Genomic DNA, 23,291 nt, shown 5'->3' on the forward strand with positions numbered 1-23,291 from the left:
GACCCGCGATGTTGGGCTTACGATTAAGTGTCCCGGTAGAGATTAGAGAATGGATGTCCTTCCCAAAGGTTTCTCTTTGTGATACTTTCAGCCAGTAACTCTCGGCCTGTGCTAACTCTTCCGCTGACAGGCTTCCCCTTCGCTTCTCTGACGCGTTCCGTGCGTTATGAAGAAAGCGCATAACCCATGCGGTGACGCGGAGTACCCGTGTCATTGAGCTCTCGTGCGCAAGATCCATGAGAGGCATTGTGTCTACCAGCGTCACGGTGTCCAGCACGTGAACGTTCCGGAGCTCTTCGGTGCAACATTCAGCTTCAGGGACGTGTGAAGGCATCGCGTCGTACGTTTAAACACCTTTTAGCCATTTCGGTCCCGTCCACCAGCTCTCGCTGACAACCAAAGAGGAGGGCAGCATGCCCCGTGTCAACAGATCTGCTGGATTTTCTCTCCCCGGGCAATGCTTCCAAACAGCGAGATCAGTTAGTGCTTGTATCTCCTGTACTCAGTTGCTCACAAATTTTGTCGTCAACGACCTGAGCCTACTGAAAGCCGTGGCTTTGTTGTCTGCCAAATCGCCAGCATTCTCTTTCCAGAGAAGGGAAACTTGATATCAGCAGTTGTTCCTGGAGACGTTCTCCCGAAAATTCCACAAAACTTGGTTGTCTTCCACGTCCGCCTCTCCTTCGTCGACAATGCCAATGTGCTCGAGCTGCCAAAACGATTTCAGTTGAGCAGCAGTGTCGTCTTGGTCTTCCTCGCCGATGACAGCCACGCGCAACACTCCCACAGTGGACACATACGTTGCTGTTGATTCTGTGGTGTGCGTTGTCCCCTGCAGGGTCCAGCCAAAAATGGCCTCCACGGCTACGAGACCGCTGTCCAGGCGCCTAACACTACCGGTTGTGACCTCCCAGTAGAAATCGGATCCCAGCAGCAGCCCTATCTCTGCTCCATCTTGCGTACTGTCGGCGAGTTCGAGGCCTTGCTCTTCGAGGTAGTTGACGGTGGAAGCTTCAGGTGCTGGCACAATGTCGCAGCCGATTTGTGGGATCTCGAGCGCTTCAACGCGGATCTTTCTTTCGTTGTGTCGACTGCACAACCATAACTCCCCTCGGCGGCACTTCATTCCTGAAGACGGCTTGTCGTTTCCAAATGTCATTATTTTCAGGGTCTCCTCTCTCATCACACGCAGTCCCATCTTCTGTGACACCTCTTTCTTGACAAAGGTACGCTGACTTCCGCCGTCAATCATCAGCCTGACCATCGCTCGCTTCTCCCTACCCTGAACCCACGCTTGAGCCGTCTGCAGAAGGACACGGGTTCTCTTCTTGGTGCCTTCGACTTGCAGCGAAGACTGTACGATTGTCTCAGTGAGTACAGTCTTCTCTTCCGACTTTCCTGTTGCTGGTGGTCGATTCAGGTTACACAGGGCTGTAACGTGGCGGCCGGAGCATCTCTTACATTTAAGCCATCTTGCTGTGCGGCATTCGTATGCTCGATGGCCTGCCTTGGCGCACCTAAAGCAGAGTCTTTCCCGCTGCACAATTGTCCTCTTCTGATCCGCAGTCAAATCAACTTCACACTCGGCGGTTGAGTGGCTGCTCGCTTCGCATAATTTGCACTGTCTTTCAGCTTTCATGACTGCTGTTAAAACCAACGCGGACGCCTTCTTTTCAGGAATATCCTTGCGGCTCGGGCGACTCAGCCTGTCGGTGCTCAGCTGTTGGCGGGTTCCACATTCGGCCCTCTCTCGACTTTCTACTTCGGTCTTGAGGAAACTGAGGAAATATTGAAGATCGTCTCCTGGCGCGACTGCAGATGTTGTCTTTTGTCTGCAGTAACCGAGGCAAAGCTCATTCGGGATGTTCTTCCGTAGGACTGTCAATAAAAGCACTCCATAAGTGCTCGACGCCACACCCAATGCCTCGAGACTCCGAACCCCCGTTTGTACCTCATCATAAAGGGTCCGCAGCCTCTCGGTGTCGAGGATGTTATGGACAGGTCGGATGTTGAGCAACCTCGACATATGTTCTTCAATGATAACATCGTCCTTTCCGAATCTTTCGACCAATGTCTTCACTGCAATTTCATAATTTCGGTCACTGAGTGGTAGCCCGTCGATAGCGGCTGCTGCTTTGCCGGTGAGATAGCTCGTCAAGTACTGAAACTTGTCAATTGGATGTAGAGCTGGATTCTTGTGGATGGTAGACTCGAACTGATTCCAGAATCTGTGCCATGAGCGCAGGTTTCCGTCGAATTTGGCGATCTCTAGCTTCGGAAGTCTTGTCGTTGTCGACGGTAGCTGAAGAGTCGTCGTAACTGCATGCTGGACGGAACCTGATTGTGCGACGTGATCAGAGTTATTTCCTGTTTCTGATGGCGTACTTGACCTCGTTTCGCTCGCAGCTCCATTTCTCAGTGCCCTTTTTATCCTTGTTTTCAAGGTGCGAATTCTCAAATTGTACGCAGCGCTCTCTGTTAATACGGTGTCGAGCTCCAGTAGGTCAACTTTCTTTTCTATGGCGTCGTTGACTGCCTTAAGCTCTTCAGCTTGCTCAAGAAGGATGTCCAAATGTTCGTCAAGCTCACCGGTTGGTGCTTCTGTCGCTTGAAGTAAGGTGCTGGCCGCTGCGATGGTAGTGTCGATGGCTTGTCGCAGGGCTGCTTGCTTCCTTTGTAGTCGCTCCATGATGCAGCAGGCGAAGTTATTCCAGATGTAGCACTCCCGGGTTTCGGCACCAGAAAATGTAGAATAATTAAAGGCTACGACCAACGATCTGTGGAGGTCACTTCGCGAGTGCGACTACAACAAAACTACTGCGTGAGTCTCTTTCGGGCGGCGGCGTACACAGCAGCCGCGCACGCGGAGCCTCGAAGGAACGATTCTCACTCGTCGGGGTTCGCTTCAAAACTGAACGTTTATTTTACAAAAGGCATCGCAGTGACTAGAAAAGGAAGAGAAAAGAAAATACAAAATACGAGTTGTCCGTTGGCCGCACCGACGCCTTCGTCCTTCTCGGAAGCGCCGGCCATTCGCGCCCAGCAGGCGGTCCGTCGAAAACACGGGGCACGGATCAGGTTGCGGGTCGAGGCGCCGGTCGGGACACCAGCCCAGCGGGGCGCCCCCTCGTCTGTTCGCCGGCTCCCTCTTGGTGCGTCGCCGGGCCCCCAACCACGGTTGCAGGAAACGCGCGACGGTCGCTACCAATTCTCAACAACATGCATGGACAAGCGACGTGAAACACACTTATGAATTTATCGTGGGCGCTTCGCGCGTTTCGATTTGGCTACTTCGACAAGCTGAGTCATTGCAATTTGTAGCCATTGTGCGTGTTCGCAGCGTGTTCTGCACTTCGAAAAGTATAGAGCAATCTGTGCTCTTCAAAATTTACGACCATGAAGGCATATAAAGCGTAATAAGCATAACCAGAAGAACATCTAAATCGACGAGCACAGAGACCAGACAAATCCATGTACTTCCTATCTTTCCTATGGTGGGTCAACGACTGCAGCGCCAGAGTTCGCTCTAGTATATTGTAGGAAACTATGTTGTCAGCCAGCCGAATCGGGCTAGCAATAACGGTAGCCTGATAGATAGCGATTGATAGCGAGAGCACGTTCGAGGCCGCGTTATCAATAAATACTGATAACTCGGCCTAGAACGTGCGCCCACCACCACTGGTATAGGCCGCATATGTTGTCTATGCGATGACTCATTCTGTTTGCCGGGGAAACTCACCCTAGCTAATGAAACAGACGACAGCTTGTACGCAGCGGACGGCGGAAGAGGGAAGCATTTTCGACGGAATAATTGTGTGCCTTGGGTTAGCTGCTTTATTTTCACTCAAGAGGAAACTGTTTTGGTTTGTCAAGAGCGCTGGGTTCAGAGGAACATTACAGTGTCTTAGGCGAAACGTCAAATTGGTGTCGTGTCACGAAAGCAAAACGGCACCATCAGTGCCATTTTGTACGCGTCTCACATACGTTACGCCTCAAACAAAATGGCGAAATGTCCAGAATAAGCCAGAATACGCAGGTACGCCACAATAGCGCGTATACTGCTGGTGCCAACTAGCTCTTTGCGATGATCGCCTCGGGTGTCGTATCGCGTAGCACATGTGCGCGAGAACACCAATTTCGATTACGCCAAAGACGCAAGAGTGAAATGGGAAAATTTGCAGCATTCGATGTTGCCACGCCAGTCTCTCGAAATTTGACCGGCGTTACAATTGAATGGCCCTACATGACATGCTTATAAAATCTGTACAGATGATTTCAAGTGATCATAGGGTTAGAAAAAACACTCATAGATGGTTAGTATTTTATTTCTATATTACACATGCTCATATATACAGAAGACATCATCACGGATGTCATTCCAGTGGCCAATTCGCACGTGACCACTCAGATGCATAAAGGCTTGGGTGCGGCCGAAAGCACGAGTAAAGGTGTGTTGATTACGAAGACTGCGAGGTATACGATGTGGTTTTGATGGTGGCAAGGTATTTGCGTGCGCGCTGTAGGCTATTTTATGCAATAAACAGAGAGTGGCTGTCTTCCTACGTAATTCCAAGGATGGTAATGATAAGGAAGTCTACACACTGGAGTGTTGCTTATAGTCTAGAACCATGAAAGGTGCAGCACGGTTTTGCACAGATTCGAGTAAATCGATTAGATCGATCTGGTGAGGTGACCAAATGGATGATGCATTTTAGAGTTGTGGACGAACAAATGTCTGGTATGCTAGTTTCCGTGTTATGGAACGTGCCGCATGAAGGTTACGTTTGAGGTATCCTAGTGTGCGTGATGCCGCGGCAGTAATTTTTTCGATTTGCGTTGACAAGGAGAGATTAGCAGTGAAGTTAATACCGAGGTACCTGTAGTTGGGCGTCACTTTTTTAAGAGCGGACACATTTGGTGCAATGGGGTGTCCGGACTTATCCGGATTTGTGCTCAGACATGCTGCGAGCCCAGATATTTGAAGTGCTCCTACATGGACTGGGCTTCCTATCTGGAGCTAGTGCAGATATGTAAAATAAACGTTTGTAAATGCAAGCATGCATGGCTCTCCAGTGAAATCAGCGATTCGATGTGTGAAACCGCGGAAAAAGCAACCGTCGGAGGAGGAAGACGCCTGGAGGTGGAGAAGAGAATCGCGCGCCGGGAAAAGTACGAAGGAGCGCGCAGAGCAAAGCAACGCCACATAGAGGAAAGTCTAGGTGGCGTTTAGAGGAGAGTAGGCGGGATATTCACTTGGGAAAGAGAGCAAGGAGCGTGAAAAGGCCAATCCAAATTTGAACACTGAACAAATAACAAATACAGTCAGAAGCGTCCAGGAACAACTTGGCAAATGACCAAAAGAAGAGTGGGAATATAGTGATCTTCTAAGTGTAATAACGACAGAAATGCGGAAAGAGAAGCAACGCGTTCGTTGGAAAGGAAAAAAACGAAAAGCTGGTGGAACAGGTAGATACGAGAATCTATTGCCGAACGACAGAAAGAATCCCGAGAGCACAGGCCGGCTAAAAAAGAGCAGTTGCCACAGGATGAAGTAGCCAGAAAATGAGAACTATACCGGGAGAAAAAAAAAACATCTTTGCTTCAAATACTGGTGCAGGCAAAGGTAAAAGGTGAAAGTGAACGTTGGTTGTTAGAAATACGTGACAAAAAGAAGGCCGCACCTAGAATATTTGGAACCACATAAAATAATTAGGCAGGAAGTCTGGAACAATACAACACATCAGACGAAGATGGAAACAAACTAGAAGAGGACGCAGCATTAAATTACGTCTGAAAAATAATAGCCGAATCTTTCCAAGGCAATAACGAGGTTGTATTTGAAAAAAAAAGAGCATATGAAAGAGAACCAAATGGAAAAGGGGCTGGTGCTGACAAATTTCAATTGGAAGAAAGCCGAAGAGAAAATTACCAAACGCACAGCCACAGGGCTAGACGAAGTTGCCGTTAGGCTGATTAATGAAGTAGAACCAAAAAGTAAGGAAGCTCTGTTGAAAGCAAGAGAAAAGAGTCTAAAATGCGAATACCAGACAGTTGGCGACAACGTATAATGAATTTAATTTATAAAGGTAAGAGAGAGAAAGATAGAATTCACTCGTATAGATCGTTGACCATTATATCGGTAATATACAGGTTATCAATTTAGGCAATTAAATTAAAGCTGCAAGCATGGGCAGAGAATAGTGGCATATTGGGATAACTTCAGAATGGCTTCAGAATAGGTAGGCGTTTGGGTGAGAACTTCTCAGTGCATCGAAATATCAAGAGTAGAAAGGAGACCGTTATATGTGGCCTTTTTAGACATTACAGGAACGTAAGACAACATAGACCACAACATCTTGTGCGAGATTCTAGAAAGGGAAGGCTTAGGCGACGATTAATCTACAGCTTTTGAGATATATTTACTAGAAAATACCGCTTGTGTTGAATGGGAAGGGATAAGGAGCGAGGAGAAAGTTGGTATCAACAGCGGACTGAGGCAGGGGTACCCTTTATCCCCACTGTTTCTGATGTACATGGTGAGAATGGAAAGGGCGCTAAAGGAAGTAACATTAAATCTCTCATGCAAACAGGCGGGTACAGCACTAGAGCAGCAGCTTCCACGTTTGTTTTTTGCGAATGTCATTGTGTTGCTAGCTAACAAGCAAAGTGATACGCAACGTCTGGCAAATATCTGTGGACAGGAAGGCGATACGTTAGGTCTGAAATTTAACATTAAAAAATCAGGTGTTATGATATTGAATGAAAACAACAAACAGACAGTGACAGTAGAGGGCGAAGAAATACCTCGCGTAAAAGAATATAAGTACCTTGGTATATCGATAAACGAAGCCAATAAATATAGGGTAACACAGGAAAAACAATAACGGTAAAGGCGAAGAGAAATGCAGCCATAATGAAACACAGAGCGCTATGGCAGTACAATAGGCACTAGGTGTTTCGGAATATATGGAAATATGTGGTGGTTCCGGCACGTACATTTGGAAATGTGGTTGTTTGCTTGAAATCAGGTTTACAATCAGGACTCGAATGCAACGAAAGGTCAGTGGGACGCCTCGCATTGGGCGTTCACGGGAAGACTGCACATGAAGCTGTGCAGAGTGATATGGGCTGGACAAGTTTTGGAGTGAGGAAAGCTCACAGTAAAATTAATTATGAAGAACGACTGAGGAATATGGAAGTAAATGGGCTGAGAAAGTGTTCAGGTATTTGTACAGGAATAACATTGATTCACAGTGGAGGAAAAGAACTAGGAAGCTTACCAGCACGTATGCGACTTGTAGGGTGAGCCACACAGCATCAAGGAACGTCAAGCGGGAAGTCACAGAGGCTGAGATAATTTCATGGGGGGCGGCAATGGAAAAGAAACTTGCCATGTGTAACTACTTAAAAAGAAAAAAGGGAAACCAGGAAAGGAACAATTTATGATAAATCAAAGGGAAGCTCATCAGTTTCCGAAGCTATATCAGGATGCCTTAGAACACGAACTTATAAAGCGAGATATAAGAAGGAAGAAGAAGCATGTGCTTGCTGTGGTAGAGCTAGGCAAACGACGGAGCATGTTGTATTAGAAAGTGAAGATATCTGCCCAGCGGTCGATTTAGGAATCACTGGCCTCCTTGAAGCCTTTGCGTTCAGCAGGACCAGGGGGAAAGTAAACATGTCCACACTAGAGATTATTAACAAGCGAGTCGCATATTGGTGGCAGAAAAGTAGGGAAACGACAAACAACTGAGTCGTACAAAAACAAATTTCACAATAGGGGCTCAGAAACTTTGCTTATGGTAATTCATCGTGGGTTTCCTATTCTGTTTATTTCTTTTTCTTTTCTAACATCGGTAGGGCATTATACAGGGAGTGAAATAACAAGAGCTTGGTGGCGGAACCAACCACCCCGTTCGAAAAGGGACGCTCATAACATCCATCCATCCATCCATCCATCCATCCATCCATCCATCCATCCACCCATCCGCCGGAGGCGCTCTAGGTTGACCTTCTCTGGCAGTTGCAGCAGGTAGCTTGTGCGTTTTGGAGGTACCGTGTTCGTCTCGTGATGCGAGTGGACGAGCGCCGAGCGAGAAGGACGGAGCAGCGACGAAAGCGGCAGCAGGCCGATCGCGAGTCGACCGACCTCGAAGTCGTCGACGAGCGTCGGGCACGAACTGAACAAGTCCGGCAAAAGGCGCAGGCTTCGCGTGCCCAGCAGACTCCTGAGGAACGAGCCAGGCTTCTTGCGACATTTAGGCTGTACTAGATAAGACGCCATAGCTTAAAAACTCATCAATAGCCTCAAGCCTGTTTGCCAGACAAGCGCATTACCACCCCCTCCCTCCGGCCCTCTCCGTATAGAGCCTAGCGCGCGACGGAAGACGACGCGCTTCTGGGCTGACCAAATTGACGAGCTTTTGGGCTGGTCAACTTGCGTGGGCGCTACTTTTTAGCCAGGATCCCAACATAGAATTATTTTTAGGGGAAATAAAGTAATTAATCATCATCACCCTTCCTGCTTTCCTCCCTTGCGCGCGCGAGATTCAGCCGCCGTCGTCAGCCCACCGTACGTCGCACGCTTCCACTCGCGCCTACAGCATACGACGTGCGTGGTTAATGCTATCGCCCTGGCACTTCATGCGGAACATTACGGCGACGACGACGGCAGAAATGCACCTGTAGTGTCCTTATATGTATAAGAATGATACCCATACGCTTGCTTGCACGTAACCTGCGTTCAGGAAGTGAAGCCGCACAGTGTTCTTTTTTCCTTCGCTCCTACTCCCGGACGTACTCATTCTAGTGTCTGGATGATTCCTGGTCTAAATGCTACCTCGAGCCCCAGCACGCGCAAGGAATCATGCCCCGGAGGCCATACGATGCGTATGTACGTTTGGAATTGGTACGCTCCACTCGGGACGCGGTGTCCGGCGCTCCAAATATTGCCCCTAGAATAAATTGTGCACATCGCCCGAGAGTCGCTAAGGACTATGACGCACTACCAGTGCTGTCTGGTCGTGATGGCTAACGCTGTCGCTCTTTTCTCTGCTTTCGCAGTGCTCACCCCGGAAAACAATGACGCATTGATTGGTTACGCGTTGACGTCGTTACGGCTACGGCTGGCGGCGAATGCGGTGCTCCTTGCCGTGTTGGCTGCGTCTGCGTACAAAGCGTTGTGGTGGTTCTCATATTTCCTTGTGAGTGTCTGCAGTCTAGCTTGCCGTATGCTATGAAAGTTCGGGTGCATGTCCCTGCGAATCGGTGAGACATGCGTGATTCTTTTGTATTCATGCTCGCATCCCTGCGAGTGCGCTGGTCTCTTGTATGGAATATCCGAGACGTTTCAAGACACAACGTCCCGCAATCGTGCGTGCTAGCCTTTCCTTCTGGCTTAACAAGTGGGCCTCTATGATTTCTTGTGCCTTATTGTACACCCCTGTCTGTAAGATGTGATAGGTGGCAGTTCAGCGCGAGAGTCCAAGCTTGCTTACACGTACGCCTTGCATATCGGTCGGTCGAGAACCCGCTGTGGTTACTTAGTGGCTTTGGTGTTGCGCTGTTAAGCACGGGGTTGCGGGATGAAATCCTCGCCACTGCGGCCGCATTTCGATGGCAGCGAAATGCGAAAACACCCGTGTACTTAAATTTAGGAGGAGAAGTAGATTTTAATGAAAGGACAGGAGGAGAGGTCGGCTTGGAGAGCGTGTCTCTAGCCTGCCACTCCTCATTGGGGAACGGGAAGTGGGAAATACAGGAGAAGTAGGTGGCAGTTGATTAATGTTATGGTGCAATGAGCTATATCGTAACGTAGATTGGAGACGGAGTCTTGCAAAATAGACGCTCCTCTTTAATGGCGGGCCAGAAGAAGAGCGTGCAGCTTACGCGCTTCATCGTCTTTCATGGCACCTACCTTTGTGCGCGCCGTTCGGCGGTGCGGGAGCCCACATCATTTTGTCAATTGCCCCCCCATGCGAAAACCGATCGTCTCGGCCGCGTCAAAAAGTTCTTTCAGCGACGACATGAAATGGAGCTCCTCAGGTGCATTTCGGTGCTCAGGTACACGCATACTATGGTTTCAAGCGCACTGCATGAACAACTTCAGCGCTAGGACGACAACGGAGCGAACCGGGGTCAGAACTGCAGGGGATGACTTCGTAGGTCACGTCACTGAGGCGGCGTGTACCCTTGTAGGGACCGAAATACCGGCGGAGCCACTTTTCCGAGAGTCCACGGCAACGGGTGGGCGTCCAGACCCACACGCAGGCGCCGGTACTGTAATGGACGTCGCGTCGGCCCTGGTTGTATCGAAGGCTGTCGGTATGCTATTGGCTCCGGATGCGATGCCGAGCAAGCTGGCGTGCCTCTTCGGCTCTTTGTACGAATTCTTTCACGTGTTCGCTGGTCGGACTATTATCAGTCAGAGGTAGCATGACGTCAAGTGTGGACGTGACGTGGCGCCCGTATACAAGTTCGAACGGCGTAAACTGTGTAGTCTCCTCTACAGTAGTGTTATACGCGAAGGTAACATAGAGTAAAATATCGTCCCACCTCTTGTGCTCTACGTCGCCATCCATGGAGAGCATATAAGCCAGCATTCGGTTCAGACGTTCCGTTAATCCATTGGTTTGGAGGTGATGGGCAGTGCTCTTGCGGTGAGAGCTATGCGTCAGCTGGAGAACGTCTTGCAGAAGTTCAGCTGTAAATGCTGTACCGCGGTCGGTGATGAGAACAGGCGGTGCACCATGTCGTCTGACGAAGTGGCGTACAAAGAACTTGACCATTTCGTACGAGTTTGCTTGCGGAATAGCTTCGGATTCGGCATATCGGGTTAAGTACTGGGCAGCGACGACTATCCATCTGTTGGGCGAAGACGTAATTGGGAATGGTGCAAGTAGATTCACTCCTATTTATTGGAACGGTGCTTGAGGAGGGTCCACAGGTTGGAGAAAGCCAGCTGGTTTAGCGGGTGGTTTCTTGCGGCGCTGACAATTGCGGCAGGTCTTCACGTACCGTTGCACCGAATAAAAATGCCGGGGCCGCTAACGCTTCTGTCGTATCCTTGCTAATGTCTTAGCGAATCCCAGGTGTCCCGCGCATCGCTCATCATGGCAGGCTTGCAACATGTCGTGGCGCAGCGCCGACGGCACGAAAAGGAGTTACGTATTTGGAACGTTTCCGCAGTTGTTCCTGTAAATGACGTTGTTGTGCAAATAGTACGATGATAAGCCGCGCATGAGCGAGCGGGGTAAAACACCTTCAACCCCTTGAAGGTGCTCGATCAGCGGCAGCAGCTCAGGGTCAGCGCACTGGTGCTCAGTCATCTTTATGGCATCGATAGCGCCGAAAAATGACAAGTCATGGTCAAGGTCCGATGACATCGTAGGGAGTGGTGCGCGTGACAAGCAGTCAGAGTCGCTGTGCTTCCTTCCAGATCGGTAGACAACTGTAACGTCGTACTCTTGTAAGCGCAGGCTCCAACGGGCTAGTCTGCCTGAAGGATCCTTGAGGTTGGCAAGCCAGCACAGGGCGTGGTGATTGCTGACAGCCTTAAAGGGTCTACCGTACAAGTAGGGTCGGAATTTACTAATTGCCCATACAACCACTAAGCATTCTTTTTCAGTGGTTTAGTAGTTTTTCTCAGCCTTCGTGAGACTGCGGCTTGCATAAGCAATGGTGTGTTCCGCCCCAGCTTGCCACTGCACTAGAACTGCGCCGAGACCCGCATTGCTGGCGTCAGTATGAATTTCAGTGTGAACGTCCTTGTCGAAATGAGCAAGTATTGGGGACGCTTGCAAATGCTTGCGCAATTCATTGAACGACTCCTGCTGCTCGTCCGCCCAAATGAAAGGCACATCGTCGCCTGTAAGCTGTGTCAGAGGCTCAGATATTCTAGAGAATCCCTCGATGAAGCGCCTGTAATATGCGCACAAACCAAGGAAGCGTTGGACAGCCTTCTTGTGTGTGGGTGGTGAAAACTCGGCCAGGGTGGCTAACATGTCGAGGTCTCGTCGGACACCTTTAGGACCAGCGACATGGACAAGTAATTTCAGCTCTTGGAACCCGAAGTAACATTTTTCAGGGTTGATGATGAGGCCGGCAGTTCGGACCGCCGCGAGGACACTCTCGAGTCGTGCGAGATGTTCGTCAAAGGTGCTCGAGAACACGACGACGTTGTCCAAGTATACGAGGCAGGTTTGCCATTTGAGTTCAGCAAGCACGGTATCCATCACTCGCTGAAAGGTGCAGGTGCGGAACAGAGACCGTAGGGGAGAACTTTGAACTCATAAATCCCGTCAGGTGTCACAAACGCTGTTTTATCACGATCCTGTTCATCAACTTCAATTTGCCAATACCCTGATTTAAGATCCAAGGAAGAAAAAAACTTGGCATGTTGTAGACGATCCAATGCGTCGTCGATGCGTGGCAATGGATAAACATCGCGCTTGGTGACACGGTTCAACTTTCTGTAATCTACGCAGAAGCGTAGTGTGTTGTCTTTTTTTCTGGCTAACACTACAGGCGATGCTCACGCGCTTGTGGGCGGCTGGATCACGTCGTCTTGGAGCATCTCTTTCACCTGATGCTTGATCGCTTCCCTTTCCACTGAAGACACTCTGTAACGATGCTGACGAACAGGACGTGCGGACTCGTCCGTAATACTGCGGTGCTTTGTGATGGATGTGCGCCGTACGTTGGATGACCTTGAAGAAGAGTCCGGAAATTCATTCACGAGACTCAGTAGATGGTCTTTCTGATGGTCTCGCAGAGCAGCGTTAACGTAAATGCGTTATTTTAGGCTGGGTAACTCAGATTGCTGAGACGATGCAATTTCCAATCTGGCAATGTCAGTAACATGAATGGTTTCGCGAAAAAGTGCGATTGTCGTTCCTCGCGGTACATGCCGATACTCGTCGCTAAAGTTTGTTACCAAAACAATTGAACATTTGTTTCGCACCTGAAGAAGGCCCCTGGCTATGCAAATGCGGCGCTCAAGAAGCAAGGAAGCAGGGGGATCCCTTCGGCGTCGTCCTCCATGTCGCATCGGACAAGGGTAAGTACGCTGCTCTTGGGTAGCAACGTGACGTGATCGTCAGCTACGCGAAGCGCGATGTCATGGTCATTGTCATTACTGTTCGCTATGCGTTGCGTAGTAGCGAAGCAGACTCTAGACTTTTGCAGGTCAATGATGGCGCCGTTCGCCTGAAGGAAATCCATGCCGAGTATAAGGTCCTTTGAACATTCAGGAAGAACGACGAAGTCGCTGATGTACGTAAAGCCCGAAATGTGTACTCGTGCCGTGCACCGGCCCATTGGAGTTATGAGGTGCCTTCCTGCAGTACGGATCTGAGTTCGGGCTCATCGCGTCGAAACTTTGTTCAGTATCCGCGCGAGATTCTGGCTCATAACAGACGTGTCAGCACCCGTGTCGATTAACGCCGTGACTTCGTGGTTATCTGTGGTAACTGGTACGTCGCAAGATACTGACACCGAAGTACACTGCTTTCTCTGCGTCTCACTTACGTCATGTTGTGGTCGTCGTAGTGGAGGATGTTCAGCGTTCGCAACATCAGCGACCTCACCTCCGCAGGTCGCTCGACTCAATTTTCCCAGGAGGCAGGGCTGGGTGAGCGACGCCTTGTTGCGCTCGGCGGGAAGAGGGCGCTTGAAGAACTGTTTCGGGCGGGTGATAGTGACCGGGGGTCACGAAATCATGGGGAAAACGAGGTCCTGGCGGCAACTAGCTAGGCTTCAATCTCCATGGGGCGTTCACCATTGCGCGGGCACGGCGCATTCAGTGAAAATCGATGGAGCCTAGCTCGGCGGTAAGCACACGCCCTGTAAAGGTGATCGGCTTCCCCGCAATGAAAGCACAAGGGCCTCCGGTCTGGAGTGCGCTATACGCCGATCTTGCGGGGTGGTCGTGTTTCAGCTATGAATGGCATGCGGCGAGGCCTGAAGTCGCCAGTTGCTGTTCAACGGCGCCCACACCATGAAAGTGCGGGACGTCACTCACATCGCGAAAAATCGGGGACAACGTACTTGGAGCTGCGTCCGCATACGACATGCGAGGCTGTGGCTGCCGTACCTCGTGCTGTGGTGTCTCGCTTCCCTCTGGGACTTGGACTGCCTGCCTGGTTTCCTCCCGGACGACCTCAGCCACAGCGAGTCACTTTACCGATGCCGGAGCTACCTGAAGCTTTTGGAGCTCTTCTCAAACAACAAGCCTAATGAGCTCCCGCAAGGTGTCGGTATTGTCCAAGGGTATAGCGAGATGGTCACGCGATAGGGTCGACACGTCGTGGTTGTACTGCCTTGTTCGCTGCTGCGGTGCCTTTTCCATTCATATGGCTTCCGCGAGAAACCCTGCAATGGTCTTTGCTGGGTTGCGTATTAGGCCCCAGATTAACGCTCGCTAGACACGGCGCATCTATTTCCTGAGCTTCTTTCTTTCCGGGATGGCCGGATCCGCGCGTCGGGAAAGTCGGCACATATCTTCAACAAACATTGCGACGCTTTCGTTCGGCGGCTGTACTCTCGCCTAAATTGCAGATTCAGCTCGCTCCTCGCGATCGAGGCTGGCGTATGTGCAGATTAGCTGCCGTCGAAATTGTCCTATCTCGATAGGGCCGCCGCATGGTTCTCAAACCATGTCCGCGCATAGTCCTCGAGGGCAAAGTAGGCGTTGCGTAGCTTGCGCTCTGGAGTCCAGCCGTTGAATTCTGCGACACGCACAAAGTGATCGCGTCCTCAACATCCTCGAATGTGTCCCCATGGAAGGATGTGGGGATTCGCGGCTGGTTAAGGACTACCTCGGTCGGTGCGGTTGAGGAAGAAGACGGAACTGACGTACTCATCCTTGTGACTCGATTAGGTAGAGGCTCGTGCTCAGGTGGCAGTCCTTGAAGTCGACGGCTTATTGTGCGTACGTGAAGAAGAGTCAGCTCGACTAGACTTCGCACTAGGCTTGTAGACAGTGTTCTGTCTGGGAGTGGTAGCATGTACCCCGCACCTCCACCAGAAAAATGTAACGTAGATTTAAGACGGTGTCTTGCAAAATAGACGCTTCTCTTTAATGGTGGGCCAGAAGAGCGTGCAGCTTACGCGCTTCATCGTCCTTCATGGCGCCGACCTTGGCGCGCGCCGTCCTGCGGTGCGGGAGCCCCCCATCATTGTGTCAATATACACATTTTGCAATATGTATATGCGCACTGTAGACGCAATACATGCAAGAGTAATCTTGTCCACACAAAATGTTATCGCACAAACACATTTCGCACTGTCTGCACATCTTGCAGGTTCTAGAGGCAGTCGTCTAAACCAGTCCCACGTAGAAAGTTCAAGAGTGATCTTATGGCACGTCGGGCACAGTCAACTCTTCTCCTCGCGCCCAAAATCTTTTCTTCCGAAAGCGGCGGGAGTCAAGCAATCAACACTAGACTTAAGTGTTCTTGGTTCGGCCGTTTATTGAGGTAACACGCAAAGTACGTAGCTATTGTCTCGGGAGTGTGACAGACGCTACAGTCAAGGTCCTATACTTGTCCACTCCCGTTAATCGATAGATAATTGTTTTCTGGCCTCTCTGCAACCGAAGTGGAATCCGGAACTGTAAATCAGCGTCAAGTCTATGGAGGCGCCTTTTCTGATGTTCGGGGTTGTCCCATTGTCGCATCATAGAGGTTTTGATGGAGTTATGGAGCAAGGCGTTGACGTCATACCGGGAAAATGAATTTTTATATTGTTTCCGTCAGTGTGCGCCTTTTTTTCGCTTCCATGTCAGCCTGTTTATTTTCAGCTATTCTGCCAAGGCTAGGAATACACTGCAGCACGATTGTACGCGCGGATTGAGACACCTCAGCAAGCAAAGACATGATATAAACGAGATTACTATCTGCGGTTCTGTGATTCATATAATTGCTGATGAGTTGCAGTGTTGGTTTTGAGTCACAGAACCCTGTCCACTTCTCGAGGCTTTGTTGCAGTATGCAGCGAATTGCTTCTCGAACTCCGGACAACTCAGTTGCTGTAGACGATGTTCTCTGTCCTATCTTGAATCGTTGTGCGATCCCCATTCCAGGCATACGTACCACGCAAGCCGCCGTGGAAGAGGCCTGTGTCACAGAACCATCCGCAAGAACATGTTCGGCATATCCATACATGTAAGTAATGTAGGATAACGCGAAATTCTTGAGCCCAGCTAGCGGAATTTTCGACTTCTACGTTATTTCGGGGATTGAGAGTCTCACCGTTGGCTTTGCCATTGTCCAGACTGGGACTGCCGGTCCGACGGCAATAAGTCTTGCTGCGACAACACGGCTCCTGAGTAGGCGGTGACAGTCCGTATGCTTGTGACGTTCGTCAGTGAATGACTCGTGTGTCTATAGTCTGTAGCCTTAGATGCACTCGTGTCACGGCTTGTCACCCGTTCGCCGTCGGCGCGAAGTCGTCGACGGAGTGTACAAGCTGGTTGGTAGTTCTGTACTCAAGCGAACACAGCGAAGGAGGCAGAGTCGGGAGAAAGACAGAAAACAATTTATCGACTGACAATGACACAGAGATTAAAAGAAACACAAGAACAGTAACACATATGCACTTAATTTAGATCAATGATGAATAAATAAGAAATACAATGAACAGTAACAGTAAATATAGAGATTAACACTACACAAAACACACTTAATGGTGGTCAACTAAACAGAGTTCAAAAGAAAACAAATGATTGCATACGCATCGCCGGGCAGCAGCAGCAGGAAGTACATAAAGCGTTGAGTCGACGGCAGAGCTTTCCCCAAGAACGCTGGCAAGCCGATCTCGTTGCGGTGGATGCGACAGCTGGGCTAGGTTTCTCGGGAGTCTAGGTCTGACATCTTCCCTCGAGCAGGTTGTGCTAACTTGAGGGGAAGTACCGTGAGCTTCGTTGCACACGTTGGTTTGTCGTCTCTTACGCCAACTAGTAACTCGTATTTCAGACGCGGCTAGGCGGCCCAGGCGATACTTGACGGCACTAGCTCCTTGACGCTTCTCAGCAGATTGTAGGCTCAGCTACTAGACTCTAGACTGCCTAGCTGGGTTTAAAACCTGCGTTTAAATAACTTCACCTTTCCCTAGTTCCCTGTGGTGGGGAACGGCAGATATTGGCGACGATCCAATCAAGTTGGAGATAAACTCGAGCTGGGCACACGCGTGCCTCTGAAATAGTGCCACAAGTAGACGCACATCGTGGTAGTCCTAGGCAAATTCTCAGTGCGCAAACCCGACCACCTTCAAGTGTGCGTACAGCAGTTGTACTAACCAGTTGTACTAAGCAGTTGTACAGCAGTTGTACAGCAGTTGTACTAAGTACAGGCGCACTGTAGCGGAGGTGGCCAACAAATATTGCTTGGTAGAGCAGCAGAAGAGTTGATGCCCTCACGATTTTCCAGACATATGTCGAATGATTTGAGTGAAGTTGTCCAGCTTTTTTCTTAATGGAGAAATCTGCATCGACCAAGAGAAGTTACGGTCGATGATGACTCCGAGAAACTTGTAGTGGGCTACTGAAGGTATAATCTTCCCATCAATCATAACGGTGCACGTTAAAGAACCCGTGGTGGTCCAGATTATTTCGGAGTTTCGCCCTACGGCGTGCCTCACAATTAGATCGTTGTCTTGGCGCGTAAAACGCCCTAATATAATTTTAAGAGGTAGCTTTTAGCTCTGGTGCTCATATCTAAATACATGTAAAAGGAGAGTTCGTTTTTCTCGGCAGCCACTGCACCAAATTTGGCGAGGTTTGTTGCATTTAAAAGAAAAGCTTAAAATCTAGTGACTGTATGTTTTGAATTTTTCATTTAGGTCTTAGATATTTATGCAAAATTGGCAAAAATAGTTGTGTTCTCTATAAATATTTTATCAAGTTTAGAACTCTGTAACTCAGCAATAAAAAATGATATCTCAATTATGTGAATTGCATGTAATAGTACATCTGAAGTGGGCAAAATTGATAGGTTATAGGTGAATGTAAAAAAATTTAGCAATCGGGAAATACAGCTTCTGTAGAACTCTTGTACAAACGCAACAAATTCACCTAACATATAGAATGACAAACCAAATTTGTCCGCTTTCAATGATATAATGGATGCCGTTGAGACAACCGCAATATCTGTTCATGATGCAGAGCTATTAACTTGTACACTTCGTGCTTTTATTTTTTTTTTCGAACTTTCAAACTTATACAAATTCTTGTAACAATATATTCAGGCCCAAAATAGAAATTCTGCTTCCAACAGTCACTAGAATTTATCTTTTTCTCTCAAATGCAATAAATTTAAACAAAATTGGTCTCTCAAAACTTGAGGTTATCTCACAAAGACGTTTTTGCATTTTACATGTATTTGAATAGGCCGCGTCGGAGTTGGGGCCAAGCTAAAGCTTCCACGTAAGTCGTCGAGAGCCTGCTCTTCCGCTTTCCCGAAATTTAGATACGTGAAGGTTAGAGTCTTAAGAGGAAGCTTTAGCTCGGGCCCAACTCCGACGCGGCCTATTCAAATACATGTAAAAACGCAAAAACGTTTTTCTGAGATAACCCCTGGACCGATTTTAATGAAATTTGTTGCATTTGAGAGAGAAAGTTAAATTCTAGTGACTGTTGGAAGCGGAATGTTGATTTAGGGCTCGAATTTTGTTAAAAGGATTTTCAAAAATTCAGACGTTTGAAAAAAATAGAAGCACGAAGTTTACAAGCTAATAGCTCTGCATCAAGAACAGATATCGCGATTCTGTAAACGGCATCCATTAGACCATTCAAAGCGGACAAATTTGATGTGTCAGTATACATCTTACGTGAATTTGTTACGTTGTTTACGAAGGTTCTGCAAAAGTTGTAATTACACATTACTCCATTTTTTTAGGTTCATGTGTAACATATCAATTTTGTCCGCTTTAGATGTGCTATCAGGTACAATTCACAGAGTTGCGATATCATTTTTTCTGGCTGAGTTACTGAGTTGTGAACTTGATAGTTTCGTTTTCTGAAAATTTGCGATTTTTGCCAAATTTTTATAAAAATTTCACGACCTAAATAGAAAATTCGAAACCAACAGTCACTAGATTTTAAGCTTTTCTTTTAAATGCAGCAAACCCCGTCAAATTTAGTGCAGTGGTTGCCGAGAAAAACGAATTCTCCTTTTACATGTATTTAGATAGGAGCACCCGAGCTAAAGCTTCCTCTTAAAGCTGGACGGGCCGAGGCAAGCCGACGCCGATCAGGAACATCACTGCATTTCGTAGTACATAACATAGAACTATGTTTAAGCGCGTGCCTGCGTTGATGGTCAGCCGTACAGAAGAAAACGAAGTGCCTCATGCGTCGCTTGGGACTGGCGTTCCAGGGGTGTGGCATAGGGCCTAAGGTGGCGCTAGTGATGCGCTGGACTAGGCTATGCACAAAGACGGTGTTACCCGCGGCAGCGTACCGGGTTATATTTCCCGTTCCCTTTTATCGTGTATATTACGCTGTGCTCACATACATACACACACATACGCACACGTACACACAAGCGCGTGCACACACACACGCGCAGTAGATCGCGGTAGCTTCAACACTAAAGGCACGTTCACACCGAAAGCGGAGCGGACAAGCGGATCCGGCGGAGCGGACAAGCGGATCCGGCCAAGCGGCCGCGGATTTTCTGCTTTGCGGAAAATACGCGGCCGCTTGGCCGGATCGCGCATGGATCGATTTTTTCCGCGCGGACAAGTTGGCCCTTTGGCCGCAGCCAATCAGAACCCGACATGGCGGAAGCGCTGGTGAACGAATGTAAAGGGCAAGTTGGGCCAGTTGGTTGGGATTTATAGTAAGGTTTGCTACAGCGCAACACAAGACAAGGACAAAAGAAGGTATAACACAACGACACAGTACCGTGTCATCGCTTCATACCTTCTTTTGTCCTTGTCTTGCGTTGTGCTGTAACAAATCTTGAAAAGCGACTATACAAGTGGCGGGTAAAATGCCAGCAATCTTGTCTTCTTCGTCTGAGCTCATCATTTTGCAGAAGTAGATAGCGGAAGGGAGCGCGCCAACCCACGACGAAAAAAAAATATCGAAAGTGCGCGTACAAACCCAAAGTGCCGCGAGATGGCGGCACGTCCCTGAAATTCCTAAAGATATTGCGAGATGCCTCGCTTTCCCGGCGGCGCGGACAGCCAGGCAACGCGGCTGGTCTGAACAGGCGCGGGCGCTCGCCGCCTATGCAGCTTTGAAAATCCGCTTGTCCGCTTACCCTCCGCTTTCGGTGTGAATGTGCCTTAAACGTATCACGACATTTTCGTCCACCTGTTGCACAGAATCAGTGGAAGCGTGCTTTGCTTAGGGCTCGCGCTGTTCCTCTCATAGTGTAAAGCAAGCGTCACGTCGCCACGGGCACGCGGTGTAATCGAAAAGAAATTCTGGAGCAAAGATAAAAAATGTTCGATTACAGTCTTAACACTGTTGAAAGGAGCGACGAAGGGACAGCACTCGAGCGAGAAAACAACACACGACACCTCGCGCTCAGGTGTCGTGTGTTGTTTTCTCCCTCAAATCCTGCCTCTTCGTCGCTCCGCACAACAGTGTTAAGGCTGTCCAACCAACTCGCCTACTGCGGAATTTTCCATTACAGCCTTTGAATCAGTCCAGTGGGACAAAAATTTCCATGGTAAGTTTTGTGAGCGAGCACATGTGACCGCTCCCACAACCTAGAAGACGCGCGCACTGGAACACACACACACGCACATGCAACCGCACGCCAGCACTACAGCGGATTGCTCCAGGGAACGAAATACCGCACGCATAGTTTACGGCATTGCCAGACACTGCGTGCTAGGAGCGAAAGTACAAAGAAAAAAAGAAGAATTGGAGCCCTAGGTGTTCCAATTGAATTTTGACGATAGATGCGTGATCGTGTTGACGACTAGGAATAAAGAAAGGCGAAGTGTTGGGTGCGCTGTCTTAGTTATTGTTGTATTTCTAACTTTCTTTTTATCATTTCCTGTTACACTTAAAGGGCCTAGTCTTACATGGGACGTAGCGTCTCTTGGCCGTTACCAACGCGGAACTTCTGTTCAGTATTTTGTATGCGCCCCAGTGATTCCTCTCATCGAGCAAGTATCGCCTCCGAGAGAGCAGTTGTACTCTGCTAAGGCAATGGGAACTAAGCTCTGCGCCGTTCTCGTTCACGACCAATGAACTGACACCTGTGCAGTAACCAGCCCAACCGGTTCAATGCTTCCACCGCCAATTACTATGTGCTATATGTAAATATTGCAGGCAAATTAGCCACAATATGCTGAGAAATCTGGTAAGAGTAAAAATAATAAAACAACAAAAACAATTGTCACACAAGCTGCACATAAACCTTTTCTAAATTAATGCGTTCGTCACACATATTAGAGTGAGCACTTCAACATGTGTGAATAATTTGAAAAAGAATTTACTCGCTATCCCCGCCCTGCGAAAGGGGATTTCCCGCGAAGCGGTTGAAAACCACCACAACAACTGCTGAGGGGGGTACGTAATGCTTTACTGCTTTAGAGTAATAGTAGTCATGGTAATTTAGAATAATGGCAGTACTGGGAGTAATGGTAGTCTTGGGAGTAATAGTAATTTTGACAACCCGCCGCCACCCATAGCGGTGCTGCAACTACATTGAAATCAGTTGTTAGGCTGGTTCTTTTATATACGAAAGGCTAGTGACGTCACTCCCCACGTCACAAGGGGCCGTCGGCGCGGCACCTTGCGCAAAAGTAATCTTTACCGGAAAATGTATGCGGGGAGCGCTACGTGCTTCGCATTGCTATCAGGAGCGCCTTATGATCAATTATATGGTTTGGATGATTGTTTTGTGCTTGTTGTTTATTGAAACTTATGCTGTTCTGTATCATGTATGCGTGATTCGAAAGAATGTACGCACTGTTCGCTGCACTTCAGCATCTGCCTTACGGGGCTACGAGCCGCTGCTCCTGGCCCTGTACTGCTTCCGAGATCGGCCCACATTTTTGCCTACTGACGCGGGCACGAATAATGTCCACCAACTAGAGGCTAACTGCTCCGCTGTAAAAAAAGACTATTAAGGAGAAAGAGTGAGCAAAAATACACGACCGTGGTGGTCACCAACACACTATACATTGCCCCATTTGATGATGCAGCCAAACCACAAATTGAGGCCCTTGCCCATCATTTGGTCTTCTGAGGGAGACCTGTCTTGAAGTGCACGGTTTCAGTCAACAGGACATTTATAAGGTTTTATGGACTTTCATTAAACACACAAAGAAAGATTCCTATACGGCACGTAATTTGGCGTAACAAATGAGCTAAAAGAATCAAAGGAATAAGTGAATAGCAACTGGATAGTAACTAATATCATACAAATGTCCCCTAATGAACTTATTTTGTGTCGTATGTGTTCTCTTTTCTGTATGTTACACCGTCGCATTGCAGCCCTCGCCTTATGAAATGCCTCCGGGCTTTTACGGTGACAAAAGATTAAATGAACCGAGGCTACCTATTATCTAGTATCAACCGTAATAGACAACCTTTGCAAAGTTGTCTATCCCCAACCTTTGCACAAACCCACAGCTTGTGCAACGCTCGTGTCTGCCCTCTCCATCCATTTTCTTCATTGTTTCTCTGTTTCTAATAATAGCGTCGTCCACAGAAGTGTCAGTCTAGCGCCACTCGCTTTCTTAGAGGTGAATTTGGAAAATGTTATAAAGCACAGGAGTGGCTTGACGCATTTACTGGTCTAGCAGACAGCACACAATTTACCAGAAGACAACTGGTCAAGGAACCCTCGTATGTTGGCAACTATCGCAGTAGCCTAAGAGCGAGTAAAAAACGACAACCTTATCGTCAATTTAACGCTCATATATTAATATTTATCGAGGTAAAGAAAATACCTGCTGTTATTACTTACGTAATTTTTTTCTTATTTGTATGCTAGCATCATATGGTTGATGTAAACAATGGAGCTTCAGGCTCTGGATTACACTTCAAAAGTTTTTCGGGCAAGCGGCTCATAGTACACCTGTTTAGGTAAAGCTAATTATTCAGTTATTGCATCAAAAACCCAGTAGATCGAGAGCAGGGCTTAATTAACGACGACTTTATCAAATTGTATGGTAGTAGCTCCGCATTGCCTACACGAATCTAAATTTTTAACCTTTCTGTAAGACTTCAGCTGACGTCACGACTATATGGTGAAGTTGACTATGCTACCGTAGATACTAAGTCAGATCTTTCCTCTCCGTTTACTAATTCTCTCTACCGAAGC

At 48.4% G+C, this 23,291-nt stretch overlaps 1 protein-coding gene across 1 annotated transcript; it reads right to left on the reverse strand.

Moving 5' to 3' along the window:
• Positions 1–610: 610 nt before the first annotated feature.
• LOC140215815 (uncharacterized) lies at positions 611–1,264 on the reverse strand. Its single transcript, XM_072286108.1, has one exon. The coding sequence runs from the start codon at positions 1,262–1,264 to the stop codon at positions 611–613; it is 654 nt and encodes a 217-aa protein (XP_072142209.1).
• Between the last annotated feature and the right edge of the window lie 22,027 nt (positions 1,265–23,291).

Source organism: Dermacentor andersoni, chromosome 2 (genome assembly GCF_023375885.2).
Source record: "Dermacentor andersoni chromosome 2, qqDerAnde1_hic_scaffold, whole genome shotgun sequence".
Taxonomy (NCBI): Eukaryota; Metazoa; Arthropoda; class Arachnida; order Ixodida; family Ixodidae; genus Dermacentor; species Dermacentor andersoni.